General features: G+C 35.5%; 1 protein-coding gene across 1 annotated transcript in view; it reads left to right on the forward strand.

Annotated features, from left to right (window-relative positions):
• The window catches only part of LOC112631021 (ankyrin repeat domain-containing protein 30A-like), a 206,045-nt gene that overhangs the window by 30,971 nt on the left and 156,691 nt on the right, over positions 1 to 18,383 (forward strand). Inside the window, 8 exon segments of the mRNA XM_025395528.1 lie at positions 744 to 772; positions 871 to 943; positions 4,179 to 4,240; positions 5,691 to 5,781; positions 10,308 to 10,336; positions 10,430 to 10,502; positions 12,642 to 12,703; positions 14,155 to 14,245. Of these exon segments, the coding sequence (XP_025251313.1) occupies positions 744 to 772; positions 871 to 943; positions 4,179 to 4,240; positions 5,691 to 5,781; positions 10,308 to 10,336; positions 10,430 to 10,502; positions 12,642 to 12,703; positions 14,155 to 14,245 (510 nt within the window).

Raw genomic sequence — 18,383 nt, forward strand, 5'->3', positions numbered from 1 at the left:
ATACTTGAATAATAAGATTGCTTTTTAAAATAAATATTGTGGTGACTTACAATATAAAAAGTTATTTATGTTTAATACATCTAATGTGGTTAATTTTTATATAAATATGTCAATATTGAAAGCTTAGTATAGATTATTTCCACGATGAGTTTTACACATCTTCTTGCATGAGTGGATCAAGAAGCATTCAGATGAATAAACTAGAGGATACAGAAATGTAGGCTTATGCTTACACCACATGATTATGGAAAACAACGAATATTTCTATTTAGTATTATGATCTGAGTATATATCCAAACTGATCAGTTCATAATACTTCACTGACGAGATGTCAATTCTACATTCAGCTGAACTCTCATCATAACTATATACCTTTCCAAAGATAGGCCATATTAAATAACATGATGAATGGAATAATATAAATGATTCTAATGTGTTTCATTTAGTACATGGTGTAGCATTCCATGTTCAGCTTTGACATTTATTTTCTCATATCAACCCTTTTTACACGTGAAACACAATCTCACTTTTGAAGTCTTAACTGCATGATCTGTGAAACCTTTATTTATATTTTCTTCAGTGTATTCCTGTCATGTGTGTGTCCCAAACAAACTTTCCAAATCTAAAGTATTCATTCTCAAAGTCAACCAAGAGAACTCAGTTAGATACTATCACTGCATTCATTTGTGGTTGGTTTTGTCATATTTACTTATGATTGATGATAAATCTCTTTTGCTTTTAAGAGCCTCCTGAGAAGCCATCTGCCTTCAAGGTATTTGGTTTTATAATTTCATTTTTAATGACTTATTAACTAGGTATTTTGTGAAGTATACATTCTTTAATAATCATTTTGCTTCCAAACCCATTTAGCCTGCCACTAAAATGCAAAACTCTGTTCCAAATAAAGCCTTCAAATGGAAGAATGAACAAACATTGAGAACAGGTAAATTTTTCAATTTAACTATGGAAATATGAATATTTCAACATTGAACAGTTTGATAGTCTTTTTATCTCCAATGCTTAATTTTTTTCAACTTTGATGAAAAGATTTGATCTAAGTAATGCCAATACTGGTATTTATGTTCGAAAACCTGATATTACAAGAACAGTAATTTTCAATAGTTTTTTTTTTTTAATGTAACCTTAATCTCAGGTTTTTCTAGCTTTGTATCCCAAAACTGTAATGTTTTCTATTTTGAACTTCTGTATTTCTTAAGGATTCAAGAAGGTGAATTTTGAAAATCTAATTTTTTTTAGTTCTTCAAAGCTTGATTCAATTCCATGGTTTACTTCGGAGATCGCTTCTTTTATTGATATAACACTTGTATTTCCACATTAATTACCTCATTTCCAGTGTTGTCACTTTGAGAATCCTAAGAAAATCAGTAACTCTGAGTAGTGAACTATGTGTGTTTGTGTGTGTGTTTCATCGTGTGTGCCTGTGTGTGTCTGTTTTTGTGTGTGGTACCTTTACTATGTAAAGATGAGGAAAGTAATCAGTCATTTCTTTGTGAATATTTGATAAACACACTTTTTCATAAAACTGTGATTCTGAAGCATTTGGCTTTAGAGTCTTTTTACACTAGTACTATTTATTATTATTGTTATTACTATACTTTAAGTTCTAGGGTACATGTGCACAATATGCAGGTTTCTTACATATGTATACATGTGCCATGTGGGTGTGCTGCACCCATTAACTCGTCACCTACACTAGGTATATCTCCTAATGCTATCCCTCCCCCGTCCCCCCTCCACAATAGGCCCTGGTGTGTGACGTTCCCTTTCCTGTGTCCAAGTGATCTCGTTGTTCAATTCCCACCTATGAGTGAGAATATGCGGTGTTTGGTTTTCTGTTCTTGTGATAGTTTGCTGAGAATGATGGTTTCCAGCTGCATCCATGTCCCTACAAAGGACACGAACTCATCCTTTTTTATGGCTGCGTAGTATTCCATGGTGTATATGTGCCGTATTTTCTTAATCCAGTCTGTCACTGATGGACATCTGGGTTGATTCCAAGTCTTTGCTGTTGTGAATAGTGCCACAATAAACATACGTGTGCATGTGTCTTTATAACAGCATGATTTATAATCCTTTGGATATATACCCAGTAATGGGATGGCTAGGTCAAATGGAATTTCTAGTTCTAGATCCTTGAGGAATCACCACACTGTTTTCCACAATGGTTGAACTAGTTTACAATCCCACCAACAGTGTAAAAGTGTTTCTATTTCTCCACATCCACTCCAACACCTGTTGTTTCCTGACTTTTTAATGATTGCCATTCTAACTGGTGTGAGATGGTATCTCATTGTGGTTTTGATTTGCATTTATCTGATGGCGAGTGATGATGAGCATTTTTTCATGTGTCTGTTGGCTGTATGAATGTCTTCTTTTGAGAAATGTCTGTTCATATCCTTTGCCCACTTTTTGATGGGGTTGTTTGTTTTTTTCTTGTAAATTTGTTTGAGTTCTTTGTAGGTTCTGGATATTAGCCCTTTGTCAGATGAGTAGATTGCAAAAATTTTCTCCCATTCTGTAGGTTGTCTGTTCACTCTGATGGTAGTTTCTTTTGCTGTGCAGAAGCTCTTTAGTTTAGTTAGATCCCATTTGTCAATTTTTGCTTTTGTTGCCGTTGCTTTTGGTGTTTTAGACATGAAGTCCTTGCCCATGCCTGTGTCCTGAATGGTATTACCTAGGTTTTCTTCTAGGGTTTTTATGGTTTCAGGTCTAACATTTAAGTCTCTAATCCATCTTGAATTAATTTTCATATAAGGAGTAAGGAAAGGATCCAGTTTTAGCTTTCTACTTATGGCTAGCCAGTTTTCCCAGCACCATTTATTAAATAGGGAATCCTTTCCCCATTTCTTGTTTTTGTCAGGTTTGTCAAAGATCAGATGGCTGTAGATGTATGGTATTATTTCTGAGGGCTCTGTTCTGTTCCATTGGTCTATATCTCTGTTTTGGTACTGGTACCATGCTGTTTTGGTTACTGTAGCCTTGTAGTATAGTTTGAAGTCAGGTAGCGTGATGCCTCCAGCTTTGTTCTTTTGGCTTAGGAGTGTCTTGGCAATGCGGGGTCTTTTTTGGTTCCATATGAACTTTAAGGTAGTTTTTTTCCAATTCTGTGAAGAAAGTCATTGGTAGCTTGATGGGGATGGCATTGAATCTATAAATTACCTGGGGCAATATGGCTATTTTCACAATATTGATTCTTCCTATCCATGAGCATGGAATGCTCTTCCATTTGTTTGTGTCCTCTTTTATTTCACTGAGCAGTGGTTTGTTGTTCTCCTTGAAGAGGTCCTTTGGGATGTACACTAGTACTATTTATTGCCTAGAAGAAACCAATATAATAAACTATCTTTAAAAACTATTCTTATGCATGTTTAAACATTTTACAACAGGTGTGCATAGTCATATTTAATATATAAAATATTTTTCAACTTCCAATGCGTATATGGTGGTACAGTGTAATTTTCGGCAACATTGTTTTTCGATAAGCATTATAATTTTTAGAGATATCCATAGTGGACACAATTAACTGTGTTTTTAAATATTAGGTGGCTTATAAAATTCCATTGTATGAATGTACCATAGTTAACTACACAATTTTTATGCCGATAAATAATAAATAAAAAGGAAAACAAGCAGATTTCAGTCTTTAAGTTAGTTTTATATACTGAATTTTTAGTTATTGAAAATTAAAACTAAAATATTTAAAATATTTCCTTGTGCAGTCATACATCCCACTAACAATTCGAACTGTGACCCACATATTATAGAGCTACAGTGTTGCAACTTGTCAGATCTTGAAACCATCCAGGGTACACTTCTAAAAATGAGTGAAAATGGTGACATACCAAAGTATGATTTGGTTTCTTGGACCCTGTGCATGAAATGTGAACTTTACGGATGTTGAGATCACAAGTTAAATATAATTTTCTGCATTTTAATGAATGATATAACATTAAATGTCAGATTTTTTAGATTTCAATTCTAATGGATTGACTACAGAAGTAGTGATTGTAATCGACAAAAAGAATATACGAGCTACACTTCTATAATCTGAGAGGAAAACACCTCAGATTCGTGAATGAAAGTAGATTTGTATATGTTTTTAAAGTTTATAGTAGAGAAAAGTTCTCATGAATGTATCTGTGATTAACCTTTTATAGCTCAGATGTTCCAATCAGGATCCAAACAAAAGGACAATGAAGAAAATTCCTTGGATTTTGAGGTACTGTGTATTATTGATTTTTTTAAATATTAGTATTGCATGATACGAAAACATAAAATCAGAGGCTTAGACTTTCTCACCTCTGCATATGTCACTACCAAATTATGTTTGATATTTTTCAGAATACACTTAATAGAGAATTTATGTGCTAAGTAGATAACTGCATCATGGTGAAATTCTGCTAATTTCTAGGATTAATTTAAGAAGCCAGTGGGGTACAGTGTAAAAAAAAAAGGCTTAGAAGTCACTAGAAATTCACAGGGGATCTGAAGTAAGTTTGTCTAAAAGCAAAAGAATTATACCGGGTCCAGCTGTGGGCAGATTTATGACTCTGTGGTATATCTAGAAGTACAAAATTTCTAAATGGATTCATAGAGAGAGAGTCTACATTGCAGTATTCTAAAAGTTGGTACCTGAAAAGTTAATGCCTGGGACTCGAACGTATTGACACTTCTATATTGTTCAGTATAGACCTGAGGGAACATTTCAGGAGAAAGAAAAGCATGAGGAATAGGAAACCTTGTGGGACCATAAAAACAAGAGTAGTGGTTGAGTAGTCTTTTGAAAAATATAAGTTATTTTCACAAATAGAACTCCTCGAGTCCCTTTATGACTGGCAGTCAAGTTGCAGCAGCATGAGCGTCAAACAATAGTGATGCATTTTAAGGTCACAACTGTGGAAAGACATAGAAAATATCTGACCTCTTAGAAATAAGCAGCTCCTGCCTGGTGGTAACAGCAAAGGGTGGAGGGCAATAGACAAGTAGATTTTATCTGATTTGTCATCAGATAAAAAGAATTTAATATTTGCTTGCTTTCATTTAGATACAACATATTTTTTTCTTACTGCATTTACATTCTATTCAAGCACTTTTTCTGTCAGCATAAATTTTGTTAAAAACATGTTGCTTGTTTTAAGCTCCTGTTTACCAAAATAAAGAAGCGTTTTCAACGTCTATGCATACATTACATGACAGACTCTCAAAGTTCTCTTCATGACATGCATCATTTTTAACACTAAACGATTCTCTGATCATGAATAGTTTAAATGTTTAATGCGGTATGTGTTATGGCAACTAGCAAGTGTATTGTATTTTGTTTGAAATGTCATGTTTATTTTTGATGAGGACTACAACACAAGCTAGATATTTTTAAGAGAGTTACTTTTTGAAATACGCAGGAGTGAATTATTTCGTGCATGTGATTTGTTTTTCCTGCTCAGTAACCAAGTTAATCGCATTATGAACGTAAAGATAAGCTTGATATAGAGAGCGCTACGTGAGGTTTTCTATCAAAATGTTTTGGGTTTCAACACACGTCTGTTCTTAAGTTGAATTGCTTGTAAAGTAGGAAACTGTGCTTTTCAAAAAGATTTTAATTAGGAAATTTTGATACTCTTCATTATTGGGATTTCTCCGTTGAAATTATTTATTGATATTACTTTTAACAGAATTTCCTTGAGAATGTTTTACAGAATGATGAATGTTTACCCAAGGCTACACATCAAAAAGAATTCAGTAAAATAAGTGGAAAATTAGAAGGTAAGAACCATTTTTATTTAAAAAGTCTTTTGACCAAGTATTTCTGTAAACAGATGAGGAAGGATATCACCAAAGAGTCGAAGAAAAGTACCTCCTAAATGCAAAGCATGGAAAAAATGTGAAGTGAAATTGTGATAAATTGTACTTCTTATCAGGTGTTGGCAACAGACTACATTGAGAGTGCTGAAAGGAAACTGAATTATTAGTTTGAATTCAAGATATTCCAAGACCTGAGGAAAATGAGAAAATAAGAAAGAAGACAGTAATAAAAGAGGAAATGAAGACAGAGAAAGACAGACAGTACACAGAGTACAGGAAGGAATGAGAAGCAAGTTTATATAATGCGGGATGGTAAAATGAAATGATTCTTTAGGAAAAGATCGGGTATGGTTAGAAATTTGGGAAGAATATAAAGTGACCTTCCAGTACCAAAAATTACCAGAGAATTAGTGCAAAAATACTGTGATTCTTTTCCACTTTCTCAGTGGTGGGAAGCCATGAGGGATGGAAGCACTTCACCATGGGGAGCTGTGTTGTATTTGCAGTAGGTGGGAATAAGCATATATGCACGGCCACTAATGTATGTAATTTCTCATATACACTCCGTATAGAGCAGGAGTGTTCAAAATTTAGAAAATCAGTTGGAAACCTTGTTAACAATTCACACTGTGATTCAGCCGACTAGGGATTCTGCATTTTTCATAAGATGTCAGATGATGTTGTTGCTGGTTGTCCTTGGACCTTACTCTGAGTAGCAAGAGGAGAGGCCTTTCCTGGGAGAAATGTGGAGGAAGAGCAACTGGATATAGAAGGTGAAGACAGAAAAGGGTCAGGAGAAAGCATTATGTTGCTCTTATTTTTGAGTACGTTTTTAACCAGAGAAGAAGAAGAAAGAAAATTCAGAATGTTGTACTTGAATACTTAAATTGTTGTTATTCATAGGTACCGTACTGATATTAATATAGAAAATGTTATTAATATTTAAGAAGTCTGTTGCAACTAAATGTGAAACAGATATATCAATATTGAAAGCGTATTTGCTATTCCTGATGAGTTTTGTACATCTTCCTCCATGAGTGGATCAAGAAATATTGAGATTGCTAAGCTACAAATTACAAAAATGTTGGCATACTACTATACCATCTGGGTATGAAAATCAGTGAATATTTATATTGAGTATTATTCTCTAAGTATATATCCAAGCTGATCAATTCATAACACTTTCACTGATGACATGTGAATTCTACATTCAGCTGAACTCTCATCTGAACGGTGTACCTTCTCAATGACGGGACATGGTAAAGAGCATGATGAATGCTTGCAATATAATGATATATATTATTTTAATGTGTTGCGTTGAGGACACAGCGTAGCATTCTCCGTCCAGCTTTTGCATTTATTTTCTCAGTGTCATGATTTGCTCCTCTGATTCAAGATCACTTCTGTCCTCATCACTCAGCATATACATATTGATATTAACACTTTTTGCAAACATCACATATAAATGGTTGTACCATGTTCTTGTCATTCCACAGCAACTTTGTTTTGTTCAGCGTTTAGCTCGCCTTTCATTTATTTTAAGATTTCAGGCCGGGCGCAGTGTCTCACGCCTGTAATTCCAGCACTGTGGGAGGCCGAGGCTGGTGGATCACGAGGTCGGCAGATCGAGACCATCCTGGCTAACATGGTGAAACCCCGTCTCTACGAAAACATACAAAAAATTAGCCGGGCTTGGTGGCAGACACCTGCAGTCCCAGCTACTCGGGAGGCTGAGGCAGGAGAATGCGAGAACCCGGGAAGCGGAGCTTGCAGTGAGCCGATATCACCCCACTGCACTCCAGCCTGGGCGACAGGACGGGACTCCGTCTAAAAAACAACAAAAAAAGATTTTATAGTGTGCATATTGCATGTTCATGTAGCACCACGTTTAATTAGACTCTCTTCGTGATGAATCAAAAGCAACATAAATATGATTAGAGATGCCAACAAGCCTTTAAGTGTATGTCCTGCTTCATGCTATATTAGAAATTAAAAGTGAAGTATTTAATATACAAGTATGCAAAGTCATACATTTCAATAGCCATTACAAATGTGGCTCACTAATCTTTAGAGGTATGCAATGTGACCTGTCCTGACTCTAAAAAATCTCCAGCGTACCCTTTATAAAAATAAAAGTAATAAAAGAAAATAACTAAGGTAATATTTCCTGGATTGTGAACTTCAAGGAAAATCAGATCACAAGTTAGAAATAGAGTTTTCAACTATACCTAAGATTCCTAAATTCCAAGTGATAAATGATTCCTTGATGATGAGATAGCTCTGAATGTTTCATCTCTGCCTGTTTTGCTTTTTTATCTTGTCTTAGAAAGGTTAAAGCCAGCTGTTTTCTTCATAAAGGAAAATATTTTGGTTACATATTCATTTCCTATCTCATGGCACTCTGCTGTCTTTGCCCTTAGTGAAGATGTACATTTGTCGTATTTTTAACTAAAACAAGCACATGAATTAATGGTATCAATTCTCATATCTGAATGTCTGAGGTTTCTTCAGTGCTTCAGATGTAAGTTTTAAAGATATTAAGGAATCGAGAATGACCTTCTCATTGTAATTAAAGCAGGTTTTTATTTAAAGTGTATCGGATACAATGTTAAACACTTTTTTCCTAAAACACATACATGCAATATGATCGTGCGTATTTAGCCTTAAAATGGTTAGACATAAATTTGGTGTATTTTAGAGGGTTAATATCCCTGAAGTGCCTTAATTGAGAGATGATCAATCATCTCTCAAGGGAAACAACATGTATAAATGATTTTTCTAAATATATTAAAGTATGTCATAGTGAAAAATAAAAAAGTAGAGAAAACTGAGAGATCAAGTGTATTTTATTAATATTATTTGATGAAAGGGATATATTTCTATGTGAAAGAAATGTCTGGTTTTTCTTGAAGCTAAGTGTTTTATAAAGCTTTTTGTTGTTATTGTTGTCTTTGTTTTTGTTGAGACAGAGTCTCGCTTTGTCACCCAGGCTGGAGTACAGTGGCTGTATCTCAGGTCACTGCAAGCTCCGCTTCCGGGGTTTACGTCATTCTCCTGCCTCAGCCTCCCCAGTAGCTGGGACTACATGCGTCCGCTACCTCACCCAGCTAGGTTTTTGTATTTTTTAGTACAGATGGAGTTTCACCGTGTTAGCCAGGATGGTCTTGATCTCTGACTTCGTGATCTGACCGTCTTGGCCTCCCAAAGTGCTGGGATTACAGGCTTGAGCCACCGCGCTCCGCCAAGAGCTTTTTCATAACAGTAGTTTAACAACTCATATGGTATAACAAATAGAATAAATTTTAGCAACAAAGCAATTGTAGAATTCATTCCTTGAACGCTGAAATTGTTATTTTCAATAACCATTATTCTAACATTGCAACACGCAGGTTAATGATATGTAAAAAGTCTCTGGAAATTGACTTCTAGTTTTTGACACTTTCATATGAGGTTTTTTTTTTTTTTTTTTTTCTTTCTTTTTTTCTTTTTTTTGAGACAGAATCTCGCTCTGTCATCCAGGCTGGAGTGCAGTGGCATGATCTTGGGTAACTGCAACCTCCGCCTCCTGGGTTCAAGTGATTCTCGTAGCTCAGGCCCCCGAGTGGCTTGGGTTCCAGGCATGTGCCACGATACCTGGCTGATTTTTGTATTTTTGTGGAGACAGAGTTTCGCTATTTTGGCCAGGCTGGTTTGGAACCCCTGGCCTGGAGAGATCTGCCCTCCTCGGCCTTCCAAAGTGCTGGAATTACAGGCATGAGCCACTGCATCGGGCCTGGATTAGTTTGTTGATGGGTTTACTTTGACCTTTTTGTATAAGTGGATCAGGAAATTTTAAGAGGACTAAACTAGAGAGCCCCATAAATGGAAAAATACTCATATTTCACACAGGTACAAAAATGAACATATTTATTAACTATTATTCTGTAAGTAGATATTTATGCTGATAAATGTAGAACATTTTCTGCAATGATAAGTGAATTGTACCTTTGAACCCTCATCGCAAATTTGCAATTTCTAAACTACAGGACAAATTGAAGAACATAAGGGCTACTTGTAGTATTTTGACATAAGTGATTCTTCTGTGTTTCCTTAACTATATACCATCAGCTTGGACATTTCGTTTTTTTCAGGGGGGGCGGGGGGTCATGACTTGCTCATCTTACTGAATACAACTTCTTTCCTTATACGGCAGCTTACTCCTACTGGTATTAGGATTTTTCTGCTTTAGTTATTGTCACTTTAAATATCTTTTCACTGTGGAAATCTTCACAGCGTGTTTGATGAAATTTATTTGTTAAATTTTCTTAGGGATATTTCTGTCACGTTGGCATGTTAACAAAGACAATCACCCAAAAGACCCCACAACCTAGTGTAATCCCTTTCCCATCCAAGCACGGGGATTCATCTTCATATTCACACTGTGTGAATGTTTGGTAGGCTTTGTCAGGCTTGCGTAATATCAATTGTATATGTCCCTTTTCTTTTAGAGTCTTCTGATAAAGATGGTCTTCTGCAGGTAACAACTTCTCTATTTTTATCTTGAATATTAACAACATATTTTATGAAGTATACATTATATATTAATTATTTTATTTCCAAACCCATTTAGCCTACCAGTGTAATGAAAGCTTCCAATCCAAATAAAGCCTTAGAATTGAAGGACAGAGAAACATTCAAAGCAGGTAAATTTTGTAATTTTAATTTTACTCTGGAAAGAAGAATATTAAACTATTTGAAATGCTGAGAGCCTTTTTATTCCCAGTGTTGTTTTCTTTTCAAAATTTAATGGGAAATCTTGGTACAAATAATGCCAATGTTAGTATTTATGTTTGAGAAAATGCTATTTACAAGCATAAGATTAAGAGTTTAAAAAAATATTCTGCTTAACCTCATGTGGTTCAACTTTAATGTCCTGATAGTATAAAGTTTCCAATTTGCAATTTCTGTATGTGCTTGGTTTTCAGGCGGGTGAATTTTGAGACTGTGAAATATTTGCAGTGGTTCAAACGCTGATTGGAATTCTGATCTTAGAGGAAAGTTTCACTTGCTGACATGACAGTTGTGAGTGTTGTCACTCTGAGAATCGAAAGAAAATCAGTTTCTTTTTTTCTGATTCGGTGACTGAGTGTGTGTGTTGGGTGTGTGTGTGTGTGTGTGTGTGTGACTTATAATTTTAAAAAATCATGACTTGATGGCTCTTTGCTAGACACAGTGTTTTAGAAGAGTGACTCTAAAGCATTTGAGTCACTTTTTATGCTACTGTAATTAATTGCCTAGAGGTACAAAACAGCCTGAATTAGTTTTGGTTGTCATTCCCAGGCACGTTTGAAACATTTTACACCAGGCTGTGCACGGTGACACATGCCTGTAATCCTAGCATTTCGGGGGACCAAGGCGGGCAGATAACTGAAGGTCAGGAGTCCCAGACCAACCTGGTCAACATAGTGAAACCCCATCTCTACAAAAAATAAGCAAAAATCGCCGGTTGTGGTGGTGGGTGCCTGTAATCTCAGCTACTCTGGAGGCTGAGGCAGGAAAATCGCTTGAACTGAGTTGCACTGAGCCGAGCTTGTGCCACTTTAAGCCTGAGTGACAGAGTGAGACTGCATCTCACAAAGCAAACAAACAAACAAAATTTCACAGCCTGTGTGTGTGGTTATAGACTATGTGTAGAATTTGTTTTCATGTCTTAAATTTTCTTTTTTCTTTCTTTTCTTTTTTTTGAGAGGGAGTCTCGCTTTCTGGCCCAGGCTGGGGAGCAGTGGCGGGATCTCGGCTCACTTTAAGCTCCGCCTCCCGTGTTCAAGGCATTCTCCTGCCTCAGCCTCCGGAGTAACTGGGACTACAGGCGCCCGCCACCACAGCCGGTTAATTTTTTGTATATTTTAAGAGAGACGGGGTTTCACCATGTTAGCCAGGATGGTCTCGATCTGTTGACCTGGTGATCCTCCCACCTCGGCCTCCCAAAGTGCTGGCTCTACAGCCGGTAGCCGTAGCACCCTGCCCCAGAGTCTTTTTACACTAATTCCATTTATTGTCTAGAAGTGACCAATATTCTAAACTACTTTTTAAAACAATTCTTATGCATGTTTAAATATTTTACAACGTGTGTGCGTGGTCATATTTAATATGTAAAATTTTTTTCTACTTCTAATGCGTATATGGTTGTACAGTGTAATTTTTGGCAATATTCTTTTATAATCAGCATGACAATTTTAAGAGACATCCATAATGGATACAATGAACTGTGTTTTTTAATATTAGGTTGTGTATAAGGTTCCATTGTATGATTGTACCATAATTAACTATACAATTTTTATGCTGATGAATAATAAATAAAAATGAAAACATGCAGATTTCAGAGTCTTTATATTAGTTTTATCTACTGACTTAGATAAGTCTCTACTGTAATAGAAATTGCGGAGTCAGTCAAACTAAATAATACTACAAAATGAATATTTACAACGAAATGAGAGATTATAGGTGATTAAAGTTTCCTGAAAGAACAGCAAGTATAGAATTTACTGTGTTTCATGGGAGAAGAGAAAATGACTGCTTTGTAAAGAAAAAATTCATACGAGTTAGTCAAATTTCTTTTTTTCTGCATTGTAATGAATGCTATAATGTTAATTTTCAGGCTTTTTAGATTTCATTTCTAATGGATTGACTACAGAAGTAGTGACAGTAATTGACAAAAAGAGTATACTGTCTACAGAGGGAAAAAAACCTCAGATTTGTGAATGAAAGTAGATTTGTATGTGTTTTTAAAGTTTACAGTAGAGAAATGTTGTCATGAATGTGTCTGTGATTAACCTTTATAGCTCAGAAGTTCCCATCAGAATCCAAACAAAAGGACGATGAAGAAGATTGTTTGAATTTTGAGGTACTGTGCATAATTGATTTTTAAAAATATTAGTATTACATGATACGAAAACATAAAATCAGAGGCTTAGACTTCATTTTCTCATCTCCGCATATGTCCCCCCTAATTATTTTTGATATTTTTCAGAATACACTTATAGAGAGTCTATGTGCTAAGTAGATTACTGCTTCGTAGTGACATTCTGCTAATTTCTAGGATTAATTTAAGAAGCCAGTGTGCTATAGTGTAAAAAATAAGGCTTAGAAGTCACTACAAATTCATGTGGGATCTGAAATAAGTTTGTCTAAAAGTGAAAGAACTACACTGAGTCCTGCTGAGGACAAATTTATGATTCTGTGGTGTATCTAGATGTACAAGAGTTCTAATTGAATTCGTAGAGAGACAGTTTAAACTGCAGTATTGTAAAAGTTGGGGCCCGAAAAATTAATGCTGGGAATTGACATATTGACATTTCTTTCTTGTTCAGTATAGATTTGAGGGAACATCTTAGGAGAAAGAAAAGCGTGAAGAATAGGAAACCTTGTGGGACTATAATAACAAGAGTATTGGTTGAGTAGTCTTTTGAAAAATATAAATTATTTTCACAAAACAACTCCTCGAGTCCCTTTATGGCAGGCAGTCAAGCTGCAGCAGCATGAGCGTCAAATAATAGTGATGTATTTTAAGGTCACAGCTGTGGAAAGACATGGACAATGTCTGACCTTTTAGAAATAAGCAGCTGCTGCCTGGTGGTAAGAGCAAAGGGTGGAAGTCAATAGACAAGTAGATTTTATCTGATTTGTCATCAGACAAAAAGACTTTAATATTTGTTTGCTTTTGTTCAGACATGACATAATTTTTCTTTCTTACTGCATTTACTTTCTATTGAAGCACTTTTTCTATCAGCATAATTCTGTCAAAAACATGTTGCTTGTTTTAAGCCCTGTTTACCAAAATAAAGCAGCTTTTCAACATTCTGTAGATACATTATTTGACAGACTCTAAAAGTTCTCTTCATGACATGCATCATTTATAACACTGAGCAATTCTATCCTCATGAATAGTTTAAATGTTTAATGTGGCATGAGTTATGGCAAATAGCGAGTGCATTGTGTTTTGTTTGAAATGTCGTATTTATTTTTGCTGAGGACTACAACACAAGTTAGATATTTTTGAGAGAATTACTTTTTGAAATATGCATGAGTGATTATTTTCGTGCATGTGATTTGTTTTTCCTGCTCAGTAACCAAGTTCATATCGTCATGAACGTAAAGATAAACTTGATGTAGAGAGTGTTATGTGAGATTTTTTTATCAAAATTTTTTGGGTTTCAACGCATGTCTGCTCTTAAGTCGAATTGCTTGTAAAGTAGGAAACTGTGTTTTACAGAAAGATTTCAATTGGGAAATTTTGATACTCTTCATTACTGCCATTTCTGCATTGAAATTATTTATTGATATTACTTTTAACAGAATTTCCTTGAGGATCTTTTACAGAATGATGTGTATTTACCCAAGGCTACACATCAAAAAGAATTCGATACAATAAGTGAAAAATTAGAAGGTAAGAATCATTTTTTATTTAAAAAGTCATTTGACCAAATATTTCTCTAAACTGATGAGTAAGGATATCCTCTAATATTCGAAGAAAGTCACCTCCTAAATGCAAACATAGAAAAAAACAGAATTGAAATGGGTAGTAAATTGTACATCTTATCAGGTGTTGGCAACAGACTACATTGAGAGCGCTGAAAGGGATCTGAATTATTAGTTTGAATTCAAGATATTCCAAGACCTGAGGAAAATGAGAAAATAAGAAAGAAGACAGTGGTAAAAGAGGAAATGAAGACTGAGAAAGACAGACAGTACACAGAGTACAGGAAGGAACAAGAATCAGGTTTAATATAATGGAGGATGATAAAATGAAATGATTCTTTAGGAAAAGATCGGGTATGGTTAGAAATTTGGGAAGAATATAAAGTGACCTTCTAGTACGAGAACTTACCAGAGAATTAGCGCAAAAATATTGTGACTCTTCCTGTCTTTCTCACTGGTGGGAAGCCATTAGGGATGGAAGCACCTGACCATGGAGAGCTGTGTTGTATTTGCAGTAGGTGAGAATAAGCATATATGCACGGCCACACGTGTATGTAATTTGTCACATACACTCCGTATAGACCAGAAGTTTTCAGACGTTAGAAAATCAGCTGGAAACCTTGTTAACAATTCACACTGTGATTCAGCCGACTTGGGATTCTGCATTTTTAATTAGTTGTCAGGCGATGCTGGTGCTGGTTGTCCTTGGACCTTGCTCTGAGTAGCAAGAGGAGAGGCCTTTCGTGGGAGAAATGTGGAGGAAGAGCAACTGGATATAGAAGGTGAAGACAGAAAAGGGTCAGGAGAAAGCATTATGTTACTTTTATTTTTGAGTACATTTTTAGCCAGAGAAGAAGAAGAAAGAAAATTCAGAATGTTGTACTTGAATACTTAAATTGTTGTTATACATAGGTACTGTACTGATATTAATATAGAAAATGTTATTAATATTTAAGAAGTCTGTTGCAACTAATTTGAAGCAAATATGTCAATATTGAAAGTGTATTTGCTATTCCTGATGAGTTTTGTACATCTTCCTCCATGAGTGGATCAAGAAATATTGAGATGGCTGAGCTACAAATTACAAAAATGTTGGCATACCATTATGCCATCTGGGTATGAAAATCAGTGAATATTTATATTGAGTATTTTTCTCTAAGTATATATCCAAACTGATCAATTTATAACACTTTCACTGATGAGATGTGAATTTTACATTCAGCTGAACTCTCATCTGAACGGTGTACATTCTCAATGACAGGACATGTTAAAGAACATGATGATTGTAATGTAATGGTATACATTATTATAATGTGTTGCATTGAAGTCACTGTGTAGCATTCTCCACCCAGGTTTTGCATTTATTTTCTCAGTGTCATGATTTGCTCCTCTGATTCAAGATCACTTCTGTCCTCATCACTCAGCATATACATATTGATATTAACACTTTTTGCAAACATCACATATAAATGGTTGTACCGTGTTCTTGTCATTCCACAGCAACTTTGTTTTGTTCGGCGATTAGCTCGCCTTTCATTTATTTTAAGATTTCAGGCCGGGCGCAGTGTCTCACGCCTGTAATTCCAGCACTGTGGGAGGCCGAGGCTGGTGGATCACGAGGTCGGCAGATCGAGACCATCCTGGCTAACATGGTGAAACCCCGTCTCTATGAAAACATACAAAAAATAAGTCGGGCGTCGTGGCAGGCGCCTGTAGTCCCAGCTACTCGGGAGGCTGAGGCAGGAGTATGCAAGAACCCGGGAAGCGGAGCTTGCAATGAGCCGAGATCGCCCCACTGCACTCCAGCCTGGGCGACAGGACGGGACTCCGTCTAAAAAACAAACAAAAAAGATTTCATAGTGTGCATATTGCATGTTCACATAGCACCACGTTTAATTAGACTCTCTTCATGATGACTCAAAAGCAACATAAATATAATTACAGATGCCGACAAGCCTTTGTGTAAGTGTATGTCCTGCTTCATGCTATGTTAGAAATTAAAAGTGAAGTATTTAATATACAAGTATGCAAAGCCATACATTTCAATAGCCATTACAAATGTGGCTCACTAATCTTTAGAGCTATGCCATGTGTCCTGTCCTGACTCTAAAATCTCCAGTGCACTCCTTTATAAAAACAATAGTAATTAAAATCATAGATAAGGTTGTATTTCCCTACTTGGTTCCTCTGCATGAGTTTTGAACTTCAGGGATAATCGGATCACAATTTAGAACCAGAGTTTTCGACCACACCTAGGATTCCTAAATGCCAAGTGATAGACGGTTCCTTGATGATGAGATAGCTCTGAATGTTTCATCTGTGCCTGTTTTGCTTTTTTGTCTTGTCTTAGCAACCAGGTTAAAGCCTGGTATTTTCTTTACAAAGGGAAATATTTTGGTTACATATTCATTTCCTATCTCGTAGCATTCTGCTTTCTTTACACTTATTCAGGATGTACACTTATCCTATTTTTACCTAAAACAAGCAGATGAATTAATGGTATCAATTCTCATATATGAATTTCTAAGATTTCTTCAGTGTTTCAGAAATAAATTTTAAAGATATTACTGAATTGAGAACGATCTCATTGTAATTAAAGCAGGTTTTTATTTAAAGAGTATTGATTATAATTTTAAGCATTTTTTTTCTAAAATGCATACATGCAATATGGTCATGCATATTTAGCCTTAAAATGGTTAGACATAAATTTTGCGTGTTTTAGAGAGTTTGTATCCCTGAATTGTCTTAATTATTGATCAATCATTTCAAGGGAAACAGCATATATACTTGATATCTCTAAATATATTAAAGGATGTCATACTGAAAAATTTAAAAGTAGGGAAAAATTAGAGATTAAGCATGTTTTATTATTATTTGATGAAAGGAGATATATTTCTGTGTCAAAGAAATGTCTGTTTTTTCTTGAAGCCAAGTTTTTTATAAGAGCTTTTTCATAACGCTAGTTTAACAACTTATAGTAAAACAAATAGAATAAGTTTTAGCAACAAAGCAATTGTCGAATTCATTCCTTGAACACTAAAATTGTTACTTTCTATAACCATTATTCCAAACTTGAATTACGCAGGTTAATGATATATAAAAAGGCTCTGGAAATTGAATTCTAGTTTTTGATACTTTCATATTAGGTTTTTTTTTTCTTTTTTGAGACAGAGTCTTGCTCTGTCATCCGGGCTGGAGTGTAGTGGCATGATCTTGGGTAACTGCAACCTCCGCCTCCTAGGTTCAAGTGATGCTCGTAGCTCAGGCTCCCAAGTAGCTTGGGTTCCTGGCATGTGCCACCATACCTGGCTGATTTTTGTATTTTTTGTGGAGACAGGGTTTCGCTATTTTGGCCAGACTGGTTTGCAACTCCTGGCCTTGAGACATCCACCCTTCTCAGTCTTCCAAAGTGCTGGAATTACAGGCATGAGCCACTGCACTGGGCCTGGATTAGTTTGTTGATAGGTACGTGTTGACCTTTTTGTATAAATGGATCAGAAATTTTAAGAGGACTAAACTAGAGAACCCCATAAATGGAAAAATAATCGTATTTCACAGAGGTACAAAATGAACTTATTTATTAACTTTTATTCTATAAGTGAATATTTATGCTGATAAATTTAGAACATGCAATGATAAGTGAAATGTACCTTTGAACCCTCATTGCAAATTTGCAATTCCTAAATTGCAGGACAAATTGAAGAACATAATAGCTACTTGTAGTATTTTGACCTAAGTGATTCTCATGTGTTTTCTTAACCATATGCCACTGCATTTTGCCGTTAGCTTGGACATTGTTTTGTGTGTGGGGGCGGGGTGTCATGACTTGGTCATCTTACTGAATACAACTTCTTTCCTTATACGGCAGCTTACTCCTACTGGTATTAGGATTTTTCTGCTTAAGTTATTGTCACTTTAAATATCTTTTCACTGTGGAAATCTTCACAGCGTGTTTGATGAAATTTATTTGTTAAATTTTCTTAGGGATATTTCTGTCACGTTGGCCTGTTAACAAAGACAATAACCCAAAAGACCCCACAACCTAGTGTAATCCCTTTTCCATCCAAGCATGAGGATTCATCTTCATATTCACACTGTGTGAATGT

This window comes from Theropithecus gelada, chromosome 9 (assembly GCF_003255815.1).
Source record: "Theropithecus gelada isolate Dixy chromosome 9, Tgel_1.0, whole genome shotgun sequence".
NCBI classification, from domain to species: Eukaryota; Metazoa; Chordata; class Mammalia; order Primates; family Cercopithecidae; genus Theropithecus; species Theropithecus gelada.